Consider the following 26,095-nt stretch of genomic DNA (forward strand, 5'->3'; position numbering starts at 1 on the left):
ACTACAGCATTGGCTACCAAGCTTTTAAACACCTAACCCCACTTTCTGTTTCATTTCCTGATTTATGTCTTTATTTGTAATATTGAAATTTCTTTATGGTGTCAGTGTCATCTGTAAGTGCATTACTTTTATTTAAGGTCACAGCCTCCAGCATGGAAAACTGTCATGGATCTTTCTTGCAATTATGGATATGGGAAGACTGCTTGCCTCATGGCCTCACACTGGCCCAGGTTTATCAAGGGTGCAAAGAGGTCTTCAGCAATGACTTGCATGAAATACATTTTTGTGTTGTACTGTAGGTAAGCAACATGCACACCCACCTGCTTTCAAACATGTATGAAACACATCTCTGGTGGTATAAGGAACAGTAAATCAGGATGCTAAAAAAATGGTTTAGGTATCTCTTTTCAGTGATTCATTGGAAAGCTGAAATAGAGGCATAAGAATTTAAGTTTGGGTCATCTATATAGTATTTGGACCTGCACAGGCATATGACAAGGTTGTAGAATGGGAAATTTTGGGGAAGAAAAGGTACGTGTATCTTCCTGCAACTGAAAAATGCAGACAGAAGTTACAGTGTCTAGTTTGCCAACTAGTATAAAAGAACTAGGTTTAAGGTGATTTTGATCTATCAAATTCTCTATGTCGAGTATAGATAACAGACCTTGTCTCCACACTGCTGATGTGTGTGCTGTCTAATGGGGTTCTTCCAACAGAAGTCTGACTGTGGCTGGGGCCAAACACATCCCCTACCCATACAGCCACTTTTGTGGATGTCCTCAGTATACACACCAGCATTACATCACACGTACAAAGCAGAGTTCTGTGTCATGTCAGCAGAAGTTAAGAGTCTTGGTGATTTGAATCCATGAGCTTTAAAATGTCATAAATTAGTGACTTTAGCACTGAGTCAAGCATCAGCAATTCTCCTGACCAAAAGAAAAAAAAAGTTCCCATCCGCATTACAAAGTAACTGATAAAAAGGATAAAAAGTGAAAACATTTTTTATACTTTTATAAAATGTAGATAATTGACCGTAATTTTGAAACTAGGTTCACTGGCCAGTTGGACAGTCTCAGGCATGTTGATGATTCATCTGACACAGAGTCCCAGGGAGTGATTTCTTATGGGCCTGTTCTTTTGGATGTTGATGCAGGTTTCTATTTAAGTCAGCAGCTGAAGTGTGAATTTATATGAGACATTTTTAAGATGGTTCTTGAAGCCAGAATTTGACTAATGATACTCCTACTGATCTCCTGTTAATTTTGGATTTATAGGTGTTGTATCATTCCCAAACTTATAAATGTCCAATTCTGCTCCAATTCTCTCTCTCCCTCCCTCTCCCTCCCTCTTCTTCTCTCTCTCCCTCCCCCCCATTTCTCCCTCTCTTTTCCTTCCTTTCTTTCTTTCTTTCTTTCTTTCTTTCTTTCTTTCTTTCTTTCTTTCTTTCTTTCTTTCTTTCTTTCTTTCTTTTTCTTTCTTTTTCTTTCTTTTTCTTTCTTTCTTTCTTTCTTTCTTTCTTTCTTTTTCTTTCTTTCTTTCTTTCTCTTTCTTTTCTTTCTTTTTCTTTCTCTTTCTTTCTTTCTTTCTTTCTTTCTTTCTTTCTTTCTTTCTTCTTTCTTTCTTCTTTCTTTCTTCTTTCTTTCTTCTTCCTTTCTTCTTCCTTTCTTCTTTCCCTTCCTTCCTTCTTTCCCTTCCTTCCTTCCTTTCCTTCCTTCCTTCCTTCCTTCCTTCCTTCCTTCCTTCCTTCCTTCCTTCCTTCCTTCCTTCCTTCCTCTCTTTCTCTCTTTCTCTCTTTCTCTCTTTCTCTCTTTCTCTCTTTCTCTCTTTCTCTCTTTCTTTCGCTTTCTTTCTCTCTCTCTCTTCTTTCTTTCTTTTTCTTCCTTCCTTCCTTCCTTCCTTCCTTCCTTCCTTCCTTCCTTCCTTCCTTCCTTCCTTCCTTCCTTCCTTCCTTTCTTCTTTCTTCCTTCCTTTCTTTCTCTTTCTCTCTTTCTCTTTCTTTTTCTTTCTTTCTCTCTCTCTCTTCTTTCTTTCTTTTTCTTCCTTTCTCTTTCTTTCTTTCTTTCTTTCTTTCTCTCTCTCTCTCTCTCTCTCTCTTCTTTCTCTTCTTTCTCTTCTTTCTCTTCTTTCTCTTCTTTCTCTCCCTCCCTCTCTTTCTTCACAGTTTGATCTGTTTTATTTAAACAGACTTCATTGACAGCCACTGAATGACTGTCACTGAGTTCAGTACCTTGGCTCAGGACTGAATGCACCTCTTTCTGAGGAACCAGGAGGATGGTTATGAAAATTTGAGAAAAGCTCCTTTGATTGTGGCCAAAAGTATTTTTTGGTCATCAGCTGTAACAGTAAGAAATTTCTTATACTGACATTGGCTATGGTATAACCTCCTTACCTGCACCTTGGCATGGATAAGATGGGCCCCCATTACCACATGGGATGTACTCACTGTTTTCTTTTTGATGCTTGTCAAATTTCCTATGGTTTGTCTGTTTTCTTTCACTGAAGGCATGATAGGACTAAACCTTAAAGTGTATTCTTTAAAATAGAGCTTTGTCTTAAGGTATCAGTGAAATGATAGAAGTTAGCAATTCTTAAAGTATTACTCATTAAAACAATACTCAGAAGACACACATCCTGCAATGGTTGGATGCACTGAGAGTTGCCAGAAATGGGAAAGAGTTGAAGCTTTGCAGAACTTCTACAGAGAACCATTACGGAAATGAAACACTGCAAGGTTTTAGAGCTAATGTTTGATGTGCATGAATGGAAGCAGCAGTTCATGTCTGTCACAATTACTGAAGCTTTCCTGATTTACAGGGAAGCATCCATAGGTATAAAGGCAAAGGTGTGTTTCTGAGAAGAAAGTTTGAAGAATTTAACTTATGTGGAAGACAGGCATGTTAACTTTGAGGTTGTTTCTTATTTAGCTATACACTTCTCAATATTTCAATATGTCATTTTTTTTTTTCCAGATTCCCAAGAAGGAAACTACAAGTCAGAGGTCAACAGTAAACCCAGGAAGGAAAGGACAGCTTTCACCAAGGAACAAATCAGAGAGCTAGAAGCAGAATTTGCTCATCATAACTATTTGACCAGGCTGAGGCGGTATGAGATAGCAGTAAACCTTGACCTCACTGAAAGACAGGTACTGATGCAAAATAATGAACTTCAAATACTTGATCAATATTTATTATATTTAGTGGTTATTAGCTTTTCAAAGCAGAGCTCTTATGTTAATTATAAATATATCAATATATCAGATTGAATGTTTATACCAAAAAGATACACGTCTATTATATTTTATGCAAGTGTTTTCTATTTTTACATTTACCAGCTACAGACTTGATTCATCTTGGAGAAAGAGATGGAAGACAAAGGCACAAATAATAAATCTGTTAAACTGGTGCACATCTTTTCTAGTCTGTCCACACTAATGTGGCTGAAAAAGTGGTAGGACCAAGTACAGCATGTGCAAGCAGTCATTTTGCCTGCATGCAACAAATATGAGCATCTTGTTTTAGTCTATTAAATATATGCAGTTGCCATTTGTCCAGAGTTTCTGAACATCCTGTTTCCAGATGGCAGCAAGAATGGGAACACCAGCAAAACTGGAATACAAGCATTTTTAACCACTTTATCTTACCCTGTGCTGTGAAAGCAGAGGAGATGATGGAATTTCTTATCACTGTTATTGGTTTCCTGCTCACCAAACCCTAGTCCGGGAAACACTTCTGCACATGCTCAAGTTTCATCATGCATGTTGTCACATTGATTTCTAATGGAAATATTCATGTTAAGTATGTACCGGAGTGTTTCAGAACCTCATCCCAACACACTAAATGGGTAGTCAAGTCACATCTCAAATAGTAATTACACCAATATAAGCATTTTAAAAATGTTTTTTTTTTTTTTAAAAGCATTTAGAATACTGGACCCAAGCACATCAAGTCTGATGAAATGTTACGTACTGTTTTATCACTGAAGTTGAAAGACCTTTGCCCATAGATAGATGGTCCTCCTGTCTTCAAGAATCCATGATAGATTGAGGAATTGCTTAAGATAGTGAGTAAGTTGATGATGTATTCAAGGGAAAGTGTTAAGATGACATTGAGTAGAGATGTCAATGTATATATGTGTGCATAATCATCAGATCACCCTATTGTGATAATAATATTTGGTGAATATCTGGAGAAGAACTATATATGCAGATACTTATGCTGACCATGTTTGATGATAACACCATGATTTGTGAACTCTAGATATAAGAAGTTTTTAAATCAATTGCCTTGAGCTTCATTAGCATCTTATATAAATAGACATCTCAGTTAGAATCCATCCTTTTCTATACATGAACATTCATTCAGTCACACAAGTGAATGAAACAACAGTTTCTCTGAAGGTTTCTATAGAAATCCTTTCCCTTCCAGCTCATCAAGCAGAAACCAGCAGTTTCTTGTTTGACGTGAAAATGTTACCAGGTTCCACTGGGTCATTTTAATCTACTTAGATATATTTATGTTTATAAAGCACATGATTTTTTATCAACTGATCAAATTTTGCCTTTTTCTTTTTCGTTCCACCTGAGTAAGGTTAGCCTAGACAATTAGATTAACTTCCACACCTCATTTTGACAGCTAAGGGGAGGAGGAATTAATTTTAATCTCAGTGAAAAGGGTAAAGGCTTTGTAGAACTGAGAAACAACAAAATTAAAAATATCTGCTGTGCAATTTTATGCCAATCAGTCAGCTGACTTCAGAAAACATACCCCCATTTTTAGCAGTGGTGAATTTGGCCTGGAATTTAATTATTCTCCCTGATAAATTCTTTATTTTTTCTTTGGTCAGGTTGAGTAGTGTAACTAAATGAAGAGACTATTTTAAAGGAAGCAGATAAATTAAAAGCATTTGAATATTGTCTCTGGGGGAGAAAAGGCAGCCTATGCAACACAAGTGTGGAGAATTCATTTAAGTTATGGGAGCACATGCTGTTTTCTGGCTGTCACGTAATGTCAGTTCTATGCATTATGTTGACAGTTGTGATAATTTCTATGGAATTATAATTAGTATATCTAATTATCTAATCTAATTCTTTGCTGCTTTCCCAGATTATCTGAATGACAACTGAGCTGCTAGAGATAACTCCCTTCCTTCCTGCTTTTTTGTCTTCCTTCCTGTCTTCCTGCTTAAAGTCACCCTTACTTATGAAAGGCAAAATATTTATCCAGTTCCATATCTTGCCACAATAAAATTTCTGAGAGAAAAAAAAAAAAAAAGGATAACATAAAAACTATATTGTTAATCCAAAACAAAAAGAAAATTGAGAGAAAAATCTGGGCATAGTTTTCGGTTTCTGAATCACACTGAGCCAAGTCATGTTGTCACTTCCAATGTTGTCAGTTTGAAATGTCTCTTTTTGAAATCAAATACTTTGCTTTGATGGGAAAATAGTGTGAATAGGCATGGAACTGGGCATGGGTTTGCATGGTATATGGCAGTCTTCAAAAGCTTAATGCAGTAAATCAAAAGGCTTGAATCTTTTTGCATACTTGTTTTATAGAAATGCTTCAGTGACTTATAAAATAACCAAACCAAAACACCCCTCCAGTATAAACCAGCTGTCAGACTAATATTTCTTTATTTTTCAGCAAACCTGAACTCATATGCAGGACCTGTCTTTTTCATCATTAGCAGAATGAATGATTATTCTTGAATGGAATAACTGTACCTATTTGTTTACATACTACTGTTATTACTTTCTTTTACTAGCTGTTCCAGCTGAGGAGATCAGATTTGATACCAATCTTATATATATACAAGAAAACAGTCTGTTCTCTAAAAATAATTATGACTAAATTAAAATATGTTGATGGGGTTTCCCAAATCACTCTCTTCAGTGACATAGCCTTTTAAGAGAATTACTATTTCTGAAATAGTTTCCCTAGCCTATTTTTACCTCAAAGGCTGCTTTGCAAAAAATGGTAACTGGTAGACAGTAGTTCTTTTCTTCAAAAATTTTGAACTTGTGAGTAGTTATAATATCTGTCTCATCACAGGCTGTTATACCTATTTATGCTGCAAGCTTTCTTGATTTCTCATGAAACACCGAGTTTGCACAAAGAGAACTGAAACTTGTGACAGATCATACAATGATATAAAATAGCAGTAATCATCATCAAACTAGTATATCCCCTCAGAAATTAGGTTTGAGACCAAAATGCATATTCTAGCATATTCAGGAGTTGGACTCAATGATCTTTATGGGTCCCTTCCAACTCAGGATATTCTATGATTCTCTGATTTTTTTTTTAACTGTTTTCATTATTGTTTTATTCTTATTTTAATTCTTATTTAATGACAACCATCATATTATTAAGAGGGCAGAGGAACAAAAATGAATCAAAGGAAAGTATTGTTGGGTCATCCTAAAGTTACAACTTTCAGTTATTTCCCAAGATGAGAGAGAAATCATGGAGCCTATTATCTCAAAAAAGCTCTATCTTCTTCTTGACTGTAGTGCTAATTTCAACCATATGTTGCAGTTTAAAAGAGGCACCGACCAACTAACACTTCATAATTACCTTTCTGGCATTTAAACAAGCTGTAGAAAAAACATGTTTGACCATATTAAAAGCTATATAAGGGTATTAAAGTTTTCTATAGTCATCAAAGTAAGGCTCCATTTGACTCTTGAAACAACTTACAAGATCAATTCAAACATAAATGACCCATAGAAGGCCATCTCACAAAAATAATAATTAAAAAACAAAACAAAACAAAAACAAAAACACACACACAGCATATGGATCAAGAAAAGGAATTAATCCTATCACTCCCTAAAAAGGAAACCTGAGTTACAAGACAGGAGAATGAAATGAAGTAAGTGCCTCAAATGCCTAGATATAGAGTGCACTTTGAGAGCATTATAAGCACATCTGGTGGTAGGATGGCTCTATTAAGGTACTGTAAGAATTCCAGGAGTACAGGTACTTATAATTCCTGCTCCATCTCCTATAGAGTGCACTCACAATCCCTGCTCAACCGGCAGTTAATTTTCAGCTAGCAGACCTCTATTATATTTTCAAAAGCCAGTTAGACTAAAAACTACGCTAGCTCCCTAGGTATTTGTAACCTTGACAAGTGCATTCTTGGCTTTTTTGTACATCCAGATAAACTTGGAGAAGGTTCCATCCAAACTTTTTAATATCTCGCTGTGGGATGAAGAGAGGAAGCAGCTGCAGTGGGGTATCAGAGGCGTGGCAAAATAGACTTTTTTATGGAGTTGATCCTGCCAAATATAGAAAGAGTAGGAGATCTTTCCACCTCACAAGATCTTTTTGCATAGAGCTAATCAAAAGAGCTATGTTGCAGTTCTGCAGGCTAGCTCAGGTTACCGGAATAAACAGTCCAAATACGTAATGCTTCTGTTTGCCAACATAAACGGAAAATCCCACCTAGTCAGATTAAATTTTGCTGATGGCAATGCGAAGGTTTGTTTCTTCTTAACTTTAACTTCCAGTATCCACCCAGAAGCCACCAATAATTTATAAAATGCCTGAAACCTTTGATTTTGCATTGACAAGGAACACATTTGGTCAAAATGAAGAGTGCTTTTGCATCTGTTTTTGGTTTCCACATATGTCATAACAACATGGATAGAGTGACAAAAGAAGAATCTTTTAATGTCCCTTTCTATGAGAACAAGAAGCAGGTATCATTATTATTTAAATGCTTTTGGACAATGTTGATAGATTACCTAGGGCAGTGGAACCATAAGACACATTGGAATACTAAATAGTTACAATTATAAACATAAGAGAAATTTTCCATTAGAAAGGTTTTTCCCATACAAAGGTTATCTTGGATCACAAGTGACTTGATTAAAATCCATTTCAGCATTGCAGAGCTCAGATGAGGTCAGTCAAAGCATTTTTTAGGCGCTGAACTTGAGTGATAAAATAATAGTTACTGGGGTGAGAAAGGCTCCACCAGAGAGTTCAATGCCTCTCAATTGGCCATTTGTTCTGAACCACCTCTGGAGGAGTCCATGTCTCGCTATGAACATCTCTCCATGGCATGCCTAACTTCCCAGTTTAGGAAGTTGGATTTCTAAGGTTAGGTGGTGAAATTATTCCCTGTGTATTTTCAAAAAAAATGAAAGTGTAGGTTGATATAACATAGTTGACCATATCTGTCTGATTGATTTTGCTGTCAAATCCTCTCTGAAAGGCAGCTGCTCATTCCAAGCTTCCACTTGTTAAGCACTCTCTATATGCACTATACTAATGAGCCTGAGTAGCTTGAAATCCTTTGGATTGTTTGTTTAAACAAAGAGTAACACTCTTTGTTAAGAGTAACGCTTAATAAAATAAAACTCAGTAATACCTTTGTATTTGTCTTGAGCAATATAAAAACCAGCAGTAAAAGTTACTGTGCTAACTCAGTTTGTTCTTTGTTAGGAAAGAATGCTACTAGCAAACATAATTATATCTTGTGCATAATTTTGATTTGTATGGTAATTCTTAAAAAAAAAAAAAAGTACATGGCAAAACTTCAAACAGCATACTTACTGTTGCAGTATTGATTGAATTCAAACAAGCAATTCCATGTGCAAAGATCCAAGTGCCTCAAGCTGTTACTTGTGAATGGACCCTACACCTGCAGAGAAACCGCATGAGGTTCTGAGTGGGGAGAAACCTCTGTTTCTGCCAAGCAATGTATGTGATATAGACAGAAATATCAGCAGCTCATATGGCTACTTTTACAAAGAAAGACTGCTGTCCCCTAACCCAACCCTTTCTTAAACACAAGTCTAAGGAAAATGTGGCTTGTTTTTTCACCCATTCAAGATGGAGATAGGTTTGTCATTTATGGTCACTTAAAAAAAAAAAAAAAAAGTCAGGAGTTTTTTTTTTGTTTCTTTTTGGGTTTGTTTTGGTTTTGATGCTTTTATTTGTTTTTTTGTTTGTTTGTTTTTATTCATTTTTTATTTTTTATGCAGGAAATTGAAAAACTGTAGAATCTCTTTCTAGTTTCACTAGTTCCTTCCCCTCAGGGATGCCCTGCTGAAAATAGCTGCAGCTTCTTGAGGTTTAATAGCTTTAAAACTGGATGTTGACTTTGGTCTAGTTTATCATCAAAAGACTCAGGATTGGGTTGTTTTGGAAAGCAAAACAAACAAACAAACAAACAAACAAAAAAACAACCTCCAGAATTCAAGTAATGAACTGTGCTTAAACGAATACAAGTGAGGCTGCTTCTCTCTTGGGCAGGGAGATGGTTTCCAAAGTCAGAGAGTCACGAAGAACTGTCATGGGCTAGTAGATTGTTTTCTGCTGAGTCAGCTTCTTAACTTTCCTTTTCATTTAACTTTCTTCATCCTAAAGTGGTAGCAGAGAAAAACATCAGCATACTCAGCTAAAAGCCAGTCTTGATTACACACTACCTTGTAACTTTCACACTCTGTTTACTTGTGCAAAATGGGTGCAGAATAATGCAAGTTAGATTTTTTTTATCTCATGAAATAAAATGCTCTGCATGAGGGTAATTCATGCAAGTGGGTGTCTATGCAAAGAAAAGGCAAACTAGCTCAAGATGATGTTCCCCACAAATTAGATTTCTACCATGTGTTTCCTTTGTAGATTTAAATATATATTCAAAGAATTGGATGAAGGTAGGCCCCCAAAAGATGTGTTATAGGAGAATAAGGCACAGGGAGTTCTAGCAGTAGCCCCACAGATAGTCTCTTTGCCTCTGGACAAAGCAGAGAGACTAATTTTGTCAAAAATACTCCCTTAGATTATGTACAACAAGTCAGTAGAACAAAGCAACCTTAAAAGTGTATTAACCCTGAAACCTAGTGCAGAGAGGTTTTGAATAAGGAAGGTTAGCTGTTAGCTCTGATCATGAAATGAATTTTGAAGATCAGTGGTAGAGAAGCCAATACTTCTTTGAATGGAGTTGAGGGAAACAACTGTGCTGTCAAAGACTTCTGAAAATAGAATGAAATACTTTTATCACTGCCGTCCTCTGAAATATAATGTCTATTCCATCCCTGTCTAAATGTGGGAGGTAAAAAGGAGAATGTATCACCTAAGCAGTACCCAAACCTCAACTGACTTCTATGTAACAAAAAACCAGAACTCCCTCCTACACCTTCCTGGGTGCCAAAAGTTCCAGCTGTCCTTTGTGCACCTGCCAAAACTCCCCTTTTTCTCAGCAGCTGCTGCAAAGCACTTGTGTGCATTCAGTGCAAAGTCCTGTAACATAACATGGAGCAGTGAGAAGGTGACTAAATCAATTTTAATCAGAAGGTTCTGGTGCCACTCAGTAATTTAGAAAGGTTAATTTTTTCCAATTTATATGTTTTGTACTATTTTATAATAGCTAATTTTATAATTAACTATTTTGTACTATTTTATAATAACCAGGAAGACATTTAATACTCAGACATATATTTAAACTGGTTTGAAATTTAAAATATATTTAAGGTTTTTAAGACTAACTACCTTAACTTACTCTCCCATGTGTCAAACTATTTAAAATCTCATGTTATCTTTAGTTATTAAACTGATAACTCCTGCTACTGTTTCTATAAATATTTTAAATGAATAACTTAAATTTTAAAAATAATTTTAAATTAATAGATTTGGTAATTGCAACTGACCTAGTGGAAGGTATCCCTTCAAACACAAACCATTCTGTCATTCTATGATGCTCTTATTTTTATTCATAGACTAAATAGGGAAAAGAAACCTGCTCTTTTTTTTTTTTTTTCTATTCCTACTTGTTTTTATAAGTGTTTTGAATAAATTGTTATGAAAATGCTGTCTCTCTATATACAAAGATGGTAAGTTTCAGCTGTATAACACCAGTGATTTCTGTAAAGTTCAGGAATTTCACTTTCTTTAAAACTTGGCAGCATAAATGTACTATCTAAAAATAACAGGAACATTTTCAAAGCCAAAGAAAGTCCAGAAGTAAACTTTTCATTTATTAAAAATCAGAATTATTTGTGTTATGTTTACCTGTATTAGAGGAAAGTCAATTGATAGATTAAAAAAATAACAATAAAAGAAAAAGGACAATGGCTGACGTGGGGCAGGAGACTTAAAAGACTTAGTGATTTGGTCTTCTTGACACATCATTTAGTTGTAATAAAACACATGGAATTTGGAATACTGACTTCAAAGGCTCATGCTTAGAAATATGTATCCCTTATAGCAAAATAACAGTCTTGAATGGTGCAGCCCTCTTGTTTCTAACTTTTCAGGTTTGTGAGGTATCAATGCCTTATACCTTGTTTGGGACTCATACCACTAAAATCTGGAATAGAAAACTTAATTTTAGATAAGATTTTAGAAAAGAGCATTTTGAAAGAGAAATTTATATTTATTGAAAGAAAAAAGAAAACATTGCAACTGCAGTAGTTATGTTGTTTGAATGCAGTCATTCTTTCATTTGTCGGACAAGAATGTCTTTATTAAGAAATAACCATTAATGGTAGAAAATATCTGTTTAGCTTTTCTCTATAAGTGTAGAATGCTAAAATCCCACATCAAGAGGAAATGTTCTACAGAGCATGGCAACTATTCTTAATTTTAATGTGACTGAAGGGCTCCACTAAAGAAGGAGTATTAAATCAGACGTTGAGGTGATATGCTCATTTGGAACCAAAATGATACACTGATGTCCATCCACGTCATGAAGTTATATTGAAGATACATGGGCAAGACAGCATATAGTGTGGCTCTTAAGCCTACTAAAGACCTGTATATCCTAAGTATATATTGATAACTTAGTAATGTAGACATCAACAATGTCAGCCCTCTTCTTCTGAATCTTGTCCCATGATTCCTTCAGGCTACTCCTTAAAAAAAATTGTTCACAGCAAAAACATTTCTTTTGTAAATCAGGAGACCTGTAACGTGAAATCTTACTTGTATCTTAAGTAACAGTCTAATCATCAGATGTGGAGATGCAGATGCTAAACAACTTGTTGACTAAGGGAAAAGATGCTATGCTTTCGTGCCAGTAAGCAGATGTGCTCAATAGACTGGCTCATAAGTGCTGATTTAGAAACAGCTGTTAATGCTACCATCATCTTTAATATTATTCATTTCCCTTCACTTCCTTTGTTTTCCATCTATACATATGCTTGCTCTATATAGTTAAGCCGTGCTAGTCAGAGGGTGGAGAAGAGGGAGTGCATTTTAATAAATAATAGGCACTCAGATCCTGATTCTGGGAGGTGGTGAGCACCCTTGGCTCCTGCTGGAGCTAACTAAAACAGAATAAAACAGCTCCTACAGTGTCAAGTTTGTCACTGTAGATATATAAATTGCTTTAAAAGGACTTTTTTTTTTTTTTTCCAGAAGTTGTACATAGGAAAAACTATTTTTTTCAATGGAAAAATGTTCAAGAATTTTTGAAGTTCACTTCATTATCCACTTTCCCTCTCTCGCTCATATATGAATTTCATTATTTTTCTTTCATTCACATTCTCCACACACACACACACCTCTCTTTCTCTCTCTCCCTTCCTTCCCTGCCCCTTCCCCCCCCCCCCCCCCGCTCCCCTCCCCCCCCCCCGCAACCTTTCTGAGTTTTTTTTGTTCTGATGCATGTTTTGTGCAACACCTGTAAGTTTCAAACGATCTGGGCAATTGAAAAACACAGTTTTCCATTACTTCAAATAAATTATCACTTCATTCACACAGTTTGCTTCACTTCCTTTCCATTACAAAAATATAGATGGATCACATATCAGTAACTACTCTGCCCACCATAATTGACTCTTCAGCTCCAAAGGAAGTTCAGAATTCCTATATCTGAATTTGATCTTCAGAGGAAATAACAAGTGAAGGACTTGTCTCATATTATTAGCACTTGGGCATTAAGGGTCTCATCTAGAGTTCGTTGAACTCAGTGGGAAAACTCCCACTAACATTAATGTACTTTGGATCTGGTCAAAAGTGGATTTCAGTATTTTAAAATGGAGGACATAAAGAATATATATATATAAAGAATACCTAAAGTATTCCCTTAAATTACATAAAAATAAACTCACAACATTTTTAATAATAAACTTAACTATAATTAATTCTATCCTTTGAAAATAATCTTTGGCATACCAAATAATGATTTTTTTTGTTTGTTTGATATTCTTTAAGTAAACCAGTTGTAAATTATTTGAAGTTATTAACAACAAAAAAGAAATAAAGCTTTCTCTCTTTCTTTCTCTCTTTCTTTCTTTCTTTCTTTCTTTCTTTCTTTCTTTCTTTCTTTTCTTTTCTTTTCTTTTCTTTTCTTTTCTTTTCTTTTCTTTTCTTTTCTTTTCTTTTCTTTTCTTTTCTTTTCTTTTCTTTTCTTTTCTTTTCTTTTCTTTTCTTTTCTTTTCTTTTCTTTTCTTTTCTTTTCTTTTCTTTTCTTTTCTTTTCTTTTCTTTTTCTTTTTCACCAGTGATAAGAGGTACTCCCCTGACTGTCTCATTGCCTGGAAGCTCATTGCCTGGAAGCTGGTGCCACTCAGTTCTCCTGATTTTAATGTCGAAGGAGAGAGACTTGTCTGTGCTGCAATTTTGTAAAGTGGTTCACATTATAAATATATATATATATATATAAGGAAAAAAAAAGAATAATTTATTAAAATTATAAGCTTCAGTTTCTTAAGTAGCCAAAAAAGAAATGGATGCATATGGGTGGTGACATGCCCAGGTCTCTCTTATTTATAGTGGATATTGCAGTTAAAATTAAAATAGGTGGAATTCACGTTATGCATTGAAACATTTTTTTTTTTTTATATGATACATTCCTGGTATGTATCATCATTTTGTTTTTGTTTAAGGGCATAGAAACATTCTGAGAATTGCATAGATCATTAAAACATCTCTCCAATCCTGTAATTTCTTTTTATTGAATACAAGTTTATAGGCCCTTTTGTCAGAAGAAGAGTGATAATATTCTGTGGTACCAGACTGAATTCAAAGTCTATTGATTTTTGGTGTTTGGATTGTGCCTGCAGTTGCATTTACTACATTTTCTGGCAACAGTGTAGTTTTGGCTTTTACAAGGGAAACTTCATTGTCTTAAATAAATAAATAAACAAACTGTCATCTTAAGTTCTCCCAGAGAGCTGCCAATTCTGTACCAGTGTTGCACCCTTTTGAAAACAGTTTCAACGGACATCTCTGATACGTGACCCGAGTGTGATAATTCCCAACATCACAGCAGCCAGTACCAAATACCTTCCCCTTTACACTCATTTCACTGTACAAACCAGATGCTTTGGTTCTATTGAGATGACTAAAGGAAAGGATGTGCTAGGCTTTAAGGCTCTTAACTAACCTGGAATCATTTTGCTGTGTTCCCAAGTGATTGGCTTTAACAGCCCACATTGGCTTTAACAGGAACATAGACTATAAAAAACAAAACAAAACAAAACAAAAAAAACACACCACAAATACACCTTTCTTCCTTCCCACATGTGTACATATAAATAGTGAAGTCAACTATCAATTCAATTGTAATAAAGTTTTAATGTAAAATTCAAAGTGATGTTAAAGGTTAAACACTGGGATGTTTCCTGGATGTATAAGACAGATTCAGAAAAACAGCATTTTTGTGGCTCTATTACTCATGTTGTACAATATGTCCTGCTGTGACTGATCCTTGCTGTTTCTTTTAAAACTCTGAAACACATTCTGCTATACACAGCAAAGGATACACTGACATTGCAAGCTTACTTGCTTTCTTTCCAAGGGAAAAGTTGCAGATATTATTTTTTTTTTCCTGTGGAACCTTCCTATTAAGAGCTGCAGACATACATGTATGATTTTTTTTAACAACATTAACTCTAAATGGATCAACCCCCAAAATCTTCTCCTCATTCACAAATAGTACTTTCAGTGACAGCATTTTAAGCTGATTTGAAATCAGCGTCTAATCTGATCTAATATTGTCTAATATATTTGACAGATGCAATGCACATCCTTTTTTTTTTTTTCCTTTTGACTATTGAAAAAAGTCCTTGTGGTTTGCAGTGCTGGTACTTTTGGTTCTTTGGAACTGTGCAAATAATTTAGGTTTACTTTTTTTTTTTCCATATATTTCTATACAGAGAAGGAAAGGAGGGGAAATGAGTTTCATCTGGAGTAAAATCTCAGGGTTAAATGTGACTTCAAATGTGAAGATATATTTTTAATCTTTCATGCCCTGAATTTCTTCTCCATTCTCATCTGAATTTATTCCACATCTCTACCTGCAGAATTAATGCATTCTCCAAGAGCATGTTAACTCTCCAATGTTTTCTAAAGGGTTCTGAGGTCTTTCTGTGGAGTGCACAACAGCAGTGATGCATACTGCAGCTGGTCCTGCAGCCTTATTGATGTAGTAACCCTTTTCCATCCTCTGTGGTCATTACCCTCACATCCCTAGCACTCACATCACATCCCAAACTTGATCCCTCACTCCTCAGAGAGCTCTTGCTGTGCTTTTTACCAAACAGACAGTGTTGTACTTATCTAGGAAGATCATTACCAACCAGTGACCCCATTTCTATTTTCTTGTTTTGTTTTTCTTCCACAAAGGTAAAAGTTTGGTTCCAGAACAGACGGATGAAGTGGAAGCGGGTAAAAGGGGGCCAGCAAGGGGCAGCAGCCCGGGAAAAGGAACTGGTGAATGTGAAAAAGGGCACACTGCTCCCCTCCGAGCTCTCTGGCATTGGGGCAGCTGGTCTCCAGCACACAGGGGACTCACTAGCGAACGACGACAGCCATGACAGTGATCACAGCTCTGAGCATGCACACTTATGATATACAGAGAGTGTCCCAGCTCCGTTCTCAGGAAAGATGCTTTGCTGGCAAGCCTTACACAGGCATCGTTTACGTATGCAAGTGACTCTGGCAGTGATTTTTAGAGTTGTTATGGAAGATTCAGGCTTATTGTGTCTGCTTTTCTTGATTTCTAGATGGTTTACAGTAAGTGCCATGTCTTAAAGGTGCCTCAAGTGTGGAGAAGTGGAAGAAGAACTTACTTTGAACATTCCAGATTTGTTTGTCTTGTTCATGACAGCGGGCAGGTATTTTTGCTTTAGCTTGCACTGAAAATTACATTGCTCTCAACAGACGTTATATTCTGAAAACCACAGTGCCACAAAATCACTATCTAGTGGATAAGAAATGTATTTTAACTCTGTATATATTTACCTTACAGCATTTTCCTGTCTTCACTAATTTTAGCAATGCATTCATATTAGCTGATGGCAATAGTCACTCATGACAATAAATGGCTTTTTGTCTCTTTATTTTTGTTTTGTTTCTCCAAAGACATACAATACATGCAGATACTTTTTGTTCAAGTAGAGAACAATACAATAGTGTCTGCTAGGACACGTCCTTGTATGACAGACAAAACAAATGTTATGTTGCATTTACTATCAACTGCTGCTAATAGGGTATTATTAAACTTACCTAGCTCCTCAATTCTTCTTATCTTATAACTGCAAAAATGACTTTTAGGATCATAAGGATAGTCCAGTAACCTGCCAGAAAATTTTCAAGTTCCACTCATGCTCAGTGGAACCACCCCTAAAAGATTATTCATTTCTACTTTGTCATCACTGAGTACGTTGATAAATACCGACACTCTGCAGAAATGTTGTTGCTTCATCTTCAGTTTAAAAAACAGCAAATAAAATGAAAGTTGTTATCAACTGCTTATGTTGGTAGGAATCAAAATATGAAAGTAACTCAGTATTGTGTCCCACATGTTAAATCAAGACATATTTTCTGTTATAAGCTTTTGTGTACATACAGGCAAACACCAAAACCCAAAATTTAATGCAAACCATTGATTGTACTTTGTAAAGAAAAATGTTTAATAAATAATCCTTTTTAAATAATTCTTGTCTCTCTACAATGATTTCATAGGAAACTTAAAACATTTTTTGCAAAAGTCCTATGTAGTTCTGCCTTTCTTGGGTCTTTTGGAGCTTCACCTGTGGACAACACAAAGTTACATTTTCAGATTTAAGTTTTTAATCTTGTATAAACCTTCTACCTTGATCCATTTGTAAAATTCTTTCCTTTAGCAGGAAAAAGGCATCTAGCAGCTAATGGTATCTTCAGCCAAAACCAACAAGACTCTGTTCAAACATTTTTCCAGATCTAAAACAAATATAGAGGGTTAACTTTTTGGATCTTGTTGAAATTGATTAAAAATGAATAAATATAAGGAAACTCACACACTTACATGATCACGCCTTTGTTTAATAAAGTTGTTCAGAAGAAAAAAACAAAAATACCTCTAAAAAATTGGGAGATGAATTGGACTGGGTTCTGTGGTAGAAGGAGCAGGGTGAAAAAAAGAGCAAGAAAGTAATGTGTATGTCCTTGTGAGCATTCACTGGAGATCTGCTATGAGGAGCAGTAGGACATCATAAAAGTTAAACATGATCAAGAGCTCTGAGTCTGTTCTCCAAATCCTTTCCACTGTAGGCTTGATCTTTCTTGCACATTAACTGTTGTCATGATCATTTTAGTTTAAAATATCCAAGCAATGGGTAATTCATTTCTTTGAAGACTTCAGAGCATTTTATTGATTCCAGCAGTTACGGAGTTTTGCTTTTGTTTTTCAGTTCTTTTTCAAATGCCTTTCCCATACAAAATTGCTTAGAATGTGAGCAGGATAGCGAAGTAAGCCAAAGCTTGTGAATATTTGGTATTTTTCATTTGATGGCTGGATGGGAAAGTTTTTTTGAATGCTGCTGGTGATTATCAAAGTGAAAAAAAAAAAAAGAAGAAAAGGTGATCCAGACTAAAAGTTTTTATTCTTGACTAGTTTTTCTCCCTGCTAAGTGAACTGTAGCTAAATTTCAAAACGAAAAAAAAAATATAATAAAAAGTTGAAAAAAATCATCTTGAATTTTGAAATACCACCCATTTTGACAACAGAGACTTAGTCAAATTTTATGTGACTCATTTAGCTAGTAAAGAGGTAAGAGAATATTATTACCTTTCTTATACTGTAGTTGCCAAAAGTACCTTTTCAGGCTTACAGAATCAATTGTAGTTGTCTTTCATATGCAGTTTAAGACTGAACCTGAAAAGTGTTTAGGCAAGTTTGAGCTGACACTTCACAGAACAAATGGAAGTGCTTTATTTACATTACCTGAAATGTCTTCCTAGCCTAAGGCATTTTGAGAGATATATTATTGTGTGAGTGGCACTGTGATTTGATCAGGATACTTGCAGTGGGGAGGCAGCCAATATGTGTGATGAGGGCAAACATGAGCTATAATAATCTCATTACCAGGAAGAAGTTTTTCCATTTGAGAAGTATGGACTTTTTTTTTTCCTTTTTTTTTTTTTTTTCCTTAGTTTAGCTGAATATGCTGGGATTTAAAGAGCTGAGAGAAGGGAAAGAAATATGCAAATGGATTTAAAGTGCGAGGAGAATTTTTGCTTAGATGTTTTTGTTTAGATAAACCTCAAACAGAACACCAAATTATGTAACATTATATTTTGGGGTGGAGGGGTGGAGGGAGTGGGGGGAAAAGGAGACTAAAAAAACTGATCATCTTCCATGTTCTAAAAGCAGTTAAGACTTTGTGGCTGTAAGGTGCTAACTGGATGTAGACTATTTAAAGACCTCCAGTGGCTTTAAACAACTGTTTTGTGGGCACACCCTTGCAAAGTGCAATATGGTGTAGAGATTGCACACTGGCAGAGGTTGAAGCTATAAAGTCTAAGCACAGTGAGCTTCCTACCATGGGTTTGAAGGAATTTACTTACAAGCACAGCCTCACAGAAGTCCGGACATGCTTCTTCCAGATTTCAGCTAGCTCATGTTCAAGCCGCACAGAGCAGCAGTGAACTCTCTGCTCTTTAACACTGGTTTGTGGGTAGCAGGTCTGTTTAGGACTCATCAGTGCAGAATATGTTCGGGCTTGTTCTGAACACTCCAATTACTCAAAAACTAGCTTATGGAAGCCTCTGGGATCAACCAGCTGTTGCAACATATTATGATTTTGTATCAAAATATTAGCATAATTTTGTTGCTGAGAACAATTATGGATAAAGGCAAAACTTGAAGTTTTGTTTTATATTTAATGTTTTTTGTCTGTCTACAGACTAACAGAGGGTTCTTCTACCAATCTAGTCATACAGTATGGCTAAGAGTATACCATTTAACAGATGGACACATTCATACACTAAGATTGTGATTTCCCCAAGGTTGTGCAGGTTCTGCACTTGGTGGCAGAATGAAGTGGTATGAAACCTAATTTGTTTTATATCTTTTCCTGATAAGATAGGTGTAGATATATATTTATATATTTTCCTGATAATACAGATATAGATATATATATTCCCGACAATATACATGTTCCTGATAATATAGAGTGGCTAATCACATTTGTGTCTTAGCCTTCATGAATTTTGTTACTTTGTCTGCCAGAGCCCACTGCTCTTTGATGCTTTACTGTCAGCATATCACCAAGCCAGAGACAGACCATATACAAACACAGAAAATCTGACTGAAAAAAAGAGTAATGTTGAACAGTTTAATTTTCAGCCATGTTAGATGATTGGAATTCTTTTTTTTTCTTTTTTTTTCTTTTTCTTCTGCCTTGGAGGTACAAGTCTATACAGTATTTGTAGGGTTTCCTTCTCTTCCTTTACGTCTGTTGACTTTTCATTTTGTCTTTTTGTTTACTATGGCTTCATTGTTTTCAGGTTTATTTTGGCAATTGCTCTTCAAGAGGTATGGTTAAAATAACACCATTGTGAGCACAATGGAAGTAGTTTGGGATTTTCATTAAATACTTATCTTTCCTAAACCTTTTTTTTCTTTTCTTTTCTTTTTTTTTTTTTTCTTTTTATTTGCATCAGATCCAAAATAGTCAAAAATAGAGCTTAAAGAGTGATTCTATACTTATGTCCTTCCACCACGGACCACATTTCAAGGTAGTTTATGCATCTGGCTTTCTTAAATGAAGACTCTGACTGCTGCAATAATATTATTTGTACAAATAAAGAAAGAAACAGGGTTAGGACATGCACTCTTAGTAGCTATGAGGAAACATAGTTATATAAGGTAGGGACAAAAAGTCAGCTTCAGCCTTCGTTTAGAATTTCCTGGCTTCAGTCAGTTTATGTCTCTTGGGTGAGCTTGTATTTAATAGCTTACATGCAGTATTTAAGATCAGCTACAAGACTTGAGAAATTTTAAAGAGTAATATTTAATCAATGATGTACTGTAATTTAATATTATTATGCAATGTTTTTGGATTGAAAGGAAGAATTCTGTACACAACCTGATGTTTATATTAACTCAAAAAAGGTAATGTACCTGATAGGCTGTAATAACTGGCATAGGGCTGATGAACACGATTGCTTCAGATTAATAAGAATTTACTAGAGCTCATTTGCTTTTATGTATTTCTATCAATTTTCATTTAAGACCCATAGTTTTTGATGTAAGTTACAGCTGAAAGCTGCAGTATAGGAGTCAATTTCAATGTAATCTAAGGCCTCTGGCTGTTAGACAGGGCCTCCATATGGCGTAATAAGACATTATCGCAGTCATCTGTATAAACTCCAAATGTATTAGAAGTTTCTGAATTCACAGTTATTTATTATTTCTGCCCAAGCTTTGCATGCAAGTTTGTTAGCCATTGTCCTTTTCCTGGCATCTGAACTGTCACTACTCCTATCTGTGGAAATTTGGTGAAACGTTACTTCCATTCAGTTGGAAACAATCATCTGGGCATTAAACTTGGTTATTATCAACAACTATACAAGACCCCGCGAAGTGTTGGAAATGAAGAGCTCATTAAATAATAGTCATAGTTGGAAGTAATAATAGTTCCTTTAGTTTTCAGTGCTTTTCTGTAGATAGACTCCAAAGAGTCTTCGAAGAAGGGTAAATTTCAAAATATTTTTACTGGGCAAATTGTAAGAGACTCAAATAATTTGTACTGGTCACCTTATGTCAATGTCTCAGCAAGCCTTTTGGGATTAGTTTCAGTGTCCTACAAATTGTGCTCTGAGAACTTCATCATTCTTCTCTCTCTGTCTCTCTCCGTCTCTCTCTCTCTTTTTTTGCCTGTCTTATTTGGTCCTTGACTGATTTCTGTGATGACTCCTGAGACCCTGAATCCTTTTGTTGACAGACGATTCACACGAAAGAGTAAATACACAGTTCTTCAAACCACACATGAAAAATATAGTTGAAATAAGATAGAAAAAAAAAAAAGATCCAGGACATTAATTAATAATAGAGACAGAATTAGTTCTGTTCAGAAGACTTGTTGCCTGGAATAAAGCATATTACCACACCCCTGTTCTTTCTATACTTTTTTTTTTTTTTTTTTTTTTTGGTGCAGAAATATCATTATTATATACATTTTTTACCTACTAAGTTTAAATCTATTAAGGTTGTGTATTTGAATTTAAATATTAAGTTGTGATGTCTAATTATTAGTCTACGCTCAAGAGAGAGACAAAATTTGACCATAAATACTTTCTGCTGTTTGTATTGTATTTATAGATTTTGAAAATTTAACATCCATTATGATGAACCTTGGAAAAAGTTATTTTAAATTCATGAGCAACAAGTTTCAGATACACTCATCCTTCAAGTAAACTTCACAACAACTGTTTTCATTAAGAATTTTCTTGTCTTATAATCACATGAAAATATTATATCTTTCATATTGTAAGAGTGTGCATGTTTGACCTATCTCAACTGCAAAACCATACGAAGCAATGAACATGGCAGATAACAATGAAAGTGGTTTAGTATTTAGAGACATATTCTTATCTTTAGTATCACTATATTAATATAGAGACATTGTATATGCTACTTATTTTTGCTTATGGACTGAAGGTTTTTTAGAAATATGCCTATTCTGAATGCTTACTGCATTATTTGCCAAGAAAGTCACATGCACAGCTGAAAAAATACTGAAATGGGCATTTTCCCAAATTAAAAATTTGTCTTGAAAAGTGACCTTAGAAAATTTTTATGCAACCACCACAGAAATGCATTTAAGAGAGTAAAAACTAACAGGGGGGAAAAAAAGATTGTAATTAAGACATATTGTAAATAATTTTGAATATGTATTTCTATAATTCTCATGCATATACCTATTTGGAATTGCAGAAAAATTCACAGATTTTAATTTATAAGTGATAATAAATGCAACATAGATTTGTTACCTTTCTAAAACTAGTATATATGTATAAGGTATTTGATTCTGAAGACTGAATATTATGAAGAGTTCTCAGGATTCTTTTTATATAGAATATTTTTGCAAGAAAGAAGTAAAACCTCTTCCAATGAAGCGAAGGACCTCATCTAAAGCCTATGGATGGCAATGGAAAGATTACGATGGATTTCACAGGGATTTGGATTTAACCCAAAGTATACACAAAAGTTCATACAAATCAGTGAGCAGTCCAAGATTAAGACATTAGCCAATAATTTCCAAAGTGACTGTTGACTTTGTGCCTCTGTTATGACACACGGTATCCTGATTTCAACAAAGTTTCGAGTACACATTGGAAATTAGGACCACTTTATGGAAATGTGAGTTGAGGACCCCATATTACTAGCCAGTTAAGAAAATTTTGTTCTTGATTCTGACAAGAGTCATATAATACTGGATTTCTATAGCTGGCAAGTCATCACATTATGTAATTAAATCATAGGTTTCATAACCAATATAGAAGAAACTTGCTATGCTGCTTTCCTTCTGCTATAATTTGTAGCATTAGTAGATAAGAAAAATAAAGCACATTATACAGAGGTAGGTTCGAACAGATGTTCCTGAATGTTGGAGGGGGGTGTGTGTGTAGGGGTGTTGAGGAAGGTAAAACTTTCCTTTCACTCAGATGTCTGTCTTGAATTTCTCACAGTTTTTGCAGACATTTTGGCTTACTTCCAACATACATCGTTGCCTGTCTGGTATGAAAAATGCCATCTGTGGTGTATGGAAGTTCTTTCTTTAAAAGTGGCCTGCTAATTATTCTTCAGGCAGGTGTTACTAAAGTGAAGTCAGGTGTCAAGCATAGTATAACCTTTGAATTGCCTAAAATTGCCCAGTTCTCATACTTTGTTCCTTCCCAAAAGAATAGAATATTACAGAGAATTGAAATGTTGGTTGATACAGGACTGAGATGACTCATGCAGCAGTATATATTGTGGTGACACTCAAAAACTGAAAGTTAAAGGATGTGGGTTGAATGAAGCATATAAATTTTCCAAAACAAATATTCTTCTGATTCTTATAAGCTTACTTTCTGTTCCTTTACATCTTTACTGCAGTCTTGCAAAATATTAAAAATCCTGATACTCTCAGAAATTTCAGACAGGGTAAATGGTGGTAGAAATAATTTCCTTTTGTTCTTTAATAGACTAGAACTGTTTTTTGAAAAGAGAGAGGAAGATGGCTGTACTATGTGAATGACACCTGCAAATTCTCACCTATATTCACTCTCCCAAACACTCACACTTTAAAGCTTTTTGAAGATTAATAGGATGGTTAATGGGCCAGAATCAACACATGGGGGCTGCAGGCAGTCATTCAACTTATCCACGAGTCCCAGCTCCCAGGATAAGTACCGCTGCTGCCTCTCATTTACAATAGTTAGTCTGCTCCCCTGACTTCCTTACATGACATCAGCCCTCCCAACAGAAGATGAAAACTTACCACGCTGAGCCAGATGTTACAACACTCTCTCTCTCCAGCAGATGAGTGTTGTTAGGAGGTAAGGGATTACGAGTATAAATGCAAGGCTTCCTCTTTTCCTATGAAGTTTTCAGAAGGTCTTTTGAATAAATGGTATTTTTACTCTTTCTAATCTGGGTGTTCAGAATGAATGACGGTGTTAGCAGTTTAAAAAATGAAGATGAGGAAAACACAAATACATTTACTCTTTTTGGCAGTAAGGCTTTGAATTGTTTGCTCTAACAGTGACGAAAGTAATCCCAATCCCACTTTTCCCCCAATTTTATGCAGAACCTTTGACAAAATATTTAGAATAAATCAATATGACATTGAGATAAAGAGCAGTCCCGTAAGTAACTGCATATCTAGTGCTGTTATATTTTTGATCAACCCTCAGACATCTGGAGGATTTTGAACTACCAGTCTTCTACTACGAAGAACAGTTTTACTTTCATAAGGACTTCCTCTTGTGTTTTCAATATCATGCATAGCCTCTGACTGACTTAGCATATTGCGATAATGAGATGTACACAAAGCACTGGCATGCAGCATTATTGAGATGATTTCCTTTTTGGCTCAGCCAGATTCCTGTTAAAAGTTATACAGACTCTTAAGAGACTAACAAAAGAAGAATTAAAGATCCAGCAATAGCACAAAGATAAGCCTGATGAAGCTGGAGTTAGGATCTCCTGAAATTAAAAGCAGACTTGTACAAATACATTTATTGAAATATACCAATGACATTTCTTTAAACAACAAACCGAAGGGGGAAACTAACTAACTAACTAAACCCCTATTTGGCCCACGTTTAATGCCGTCAGAATTCCAGCCTTTACTCATTAGAGTAAGTTCTTCATCAAATTTGCAGAACAGAGGCTTAACTGAACACATTTTGGTTAGGAAAAAAAAAAAAAAAAAAAGGAAAACAAAGCTGAAAACTACACTGAAATTTTTCCTCCATTGTAACATGTTAATGGCTAAAATCCATTCAATACCTGTCCACCTAATGGATTAAATGAGGATGAAGCCATGAGTTTATTATGAGTTTATGGCTGAGTCCATCCTACACTGGCCTTTTGAATGACTTTGTGAAAACAGCATTCAGTCCTATACTGAGATTTATTTCCATTCTATCTGGAGACTATTATCTCCTAACAAACACATACAAGCACCTTCCATTGACTCAGATTAGCAGAAAATCATTCCAGTATAACAAAAATCTTGTACACTGAACAGTCCTTTGGGAATGTTTTGATGAGTCTGACAGAGTTCTGAGGGCCAAGGTGGGAGTAGGTTGTTCACAAATTTTGATGTGTAAAGGTTATGGTATCATCCAGACATTTAATTCAGCTTCTAAATAATCATGCTGAAAGTTATAAGCAGCTTTATACAAACCATGAAAACACATTATCTCTACTTTTTCCCTATCACTGCTGTGCAGCTCTCTCTGAGGTGAACATTTACAGTTGTTTAACAATTCAGAGAATGACAACATAAGAAGTGGATGTGAATAATAATGAATCTAGGCACAACTGTAATTTTCTTACTACTTTTATTACTGCGATTAAGAAACAGAATTTTAATCAGGACACTGGATTTCACTCCAGTTTATTAGTTTCTCCTATCTGGAAGGAAAATTATGTTGTGGACCTCTTTTTCAAAATCAAAATATTTGGGAAAGCCAAATATGATTGCAATAATTACTTGTATGAAATATTTGTGTAATTTTTGTTAACAATAAATATTATGTGATATATTTTAAATGCTATGTTTCACATATCAACAGAGCAATGGCAAACTCCCCAGAGTATCATCAATAAAATCATGCCTGTGTATTATATCTATCTTGAATGAAAAGAAAGGATGACAATGGAAAAAAAAATCACCTCAGTTGCCACCTTGATCTTCTCCAATTCAAGTACAAACATGTCCTAATCTGGCATAAAACATGATATTTCATTTTACAAGTGAGGCTGTGATGCTCAAGACAATAAGGCATTCTTATTTTTAAGGAAATTACAGAATATTTTTTTGTGTGTGTTTGTGAATTACAAAAATCAGGTGAAGGCTTAGTGATATATCTGAGATAAATGAAATTGTTCCCCTGGATTTAATTAACCGGATTCACCAGAACTCTTTATAGCTCATATCTGTTTCACCTATGACATACATAAGATCGATCATAGAGTACTCAATCTTTGAGCTTTTTGAAAAATACTGTTCTTGTTCTGTGGACAGTTTTGGTATTTTAAATTAGTTTTCACTGTAAATCAGGTTGCAAAGCAAATTCATCATCAACAGAAGAAAACATTTACAAAGCAAAATTGAAACTTATGAACAAATATTAAGAGTGTTTTAAAGTAGGATG

At 35.1% G+C, this 26,095-nt stretch overlaps 1 protein-coding gene across 1 annotated transcript in view; it reads left to right on the forward strand.

The window, feature by feature from the left end:
* MEOX2 (mesenchyme homeobox 2) overlaps positions 1 to 16,893 on the forward strand; it is a 55,762-nt gene extending 38,869 nt beyond the window's left edge. Inside the window, exons 2-3 of the mRNA XM_083824315.1 lie at positions 2,973 to 3,145; positions 15,584 to 16,893. Of these exons, the coding sequence (XP_083680441.1) occupies positions 2,973 to 3,145; positions 15,584 to 15,808 (398 nt within the window). The 3' untranslated portion in view covers positions 15,809 to 16,893. The remainder of the gene's footprint in view (positions 1 to 2,972; positions 3,146 to 15,583) is intronic.
* The last annotated feature ends 9,202 nt before the right edge of the window (positions 16,894 to 26,095 follow it).

Source organism: Anser anser, assembly GCF_964211835.1.
Source record: "Anser anser genome assembly, chromosome: 2".
NCBI classification, from domain to species: Eukaryota; Metazoa; Chordata; class Aves; order Anseriformes; family Anatidae; genus Anser; species Anser anser.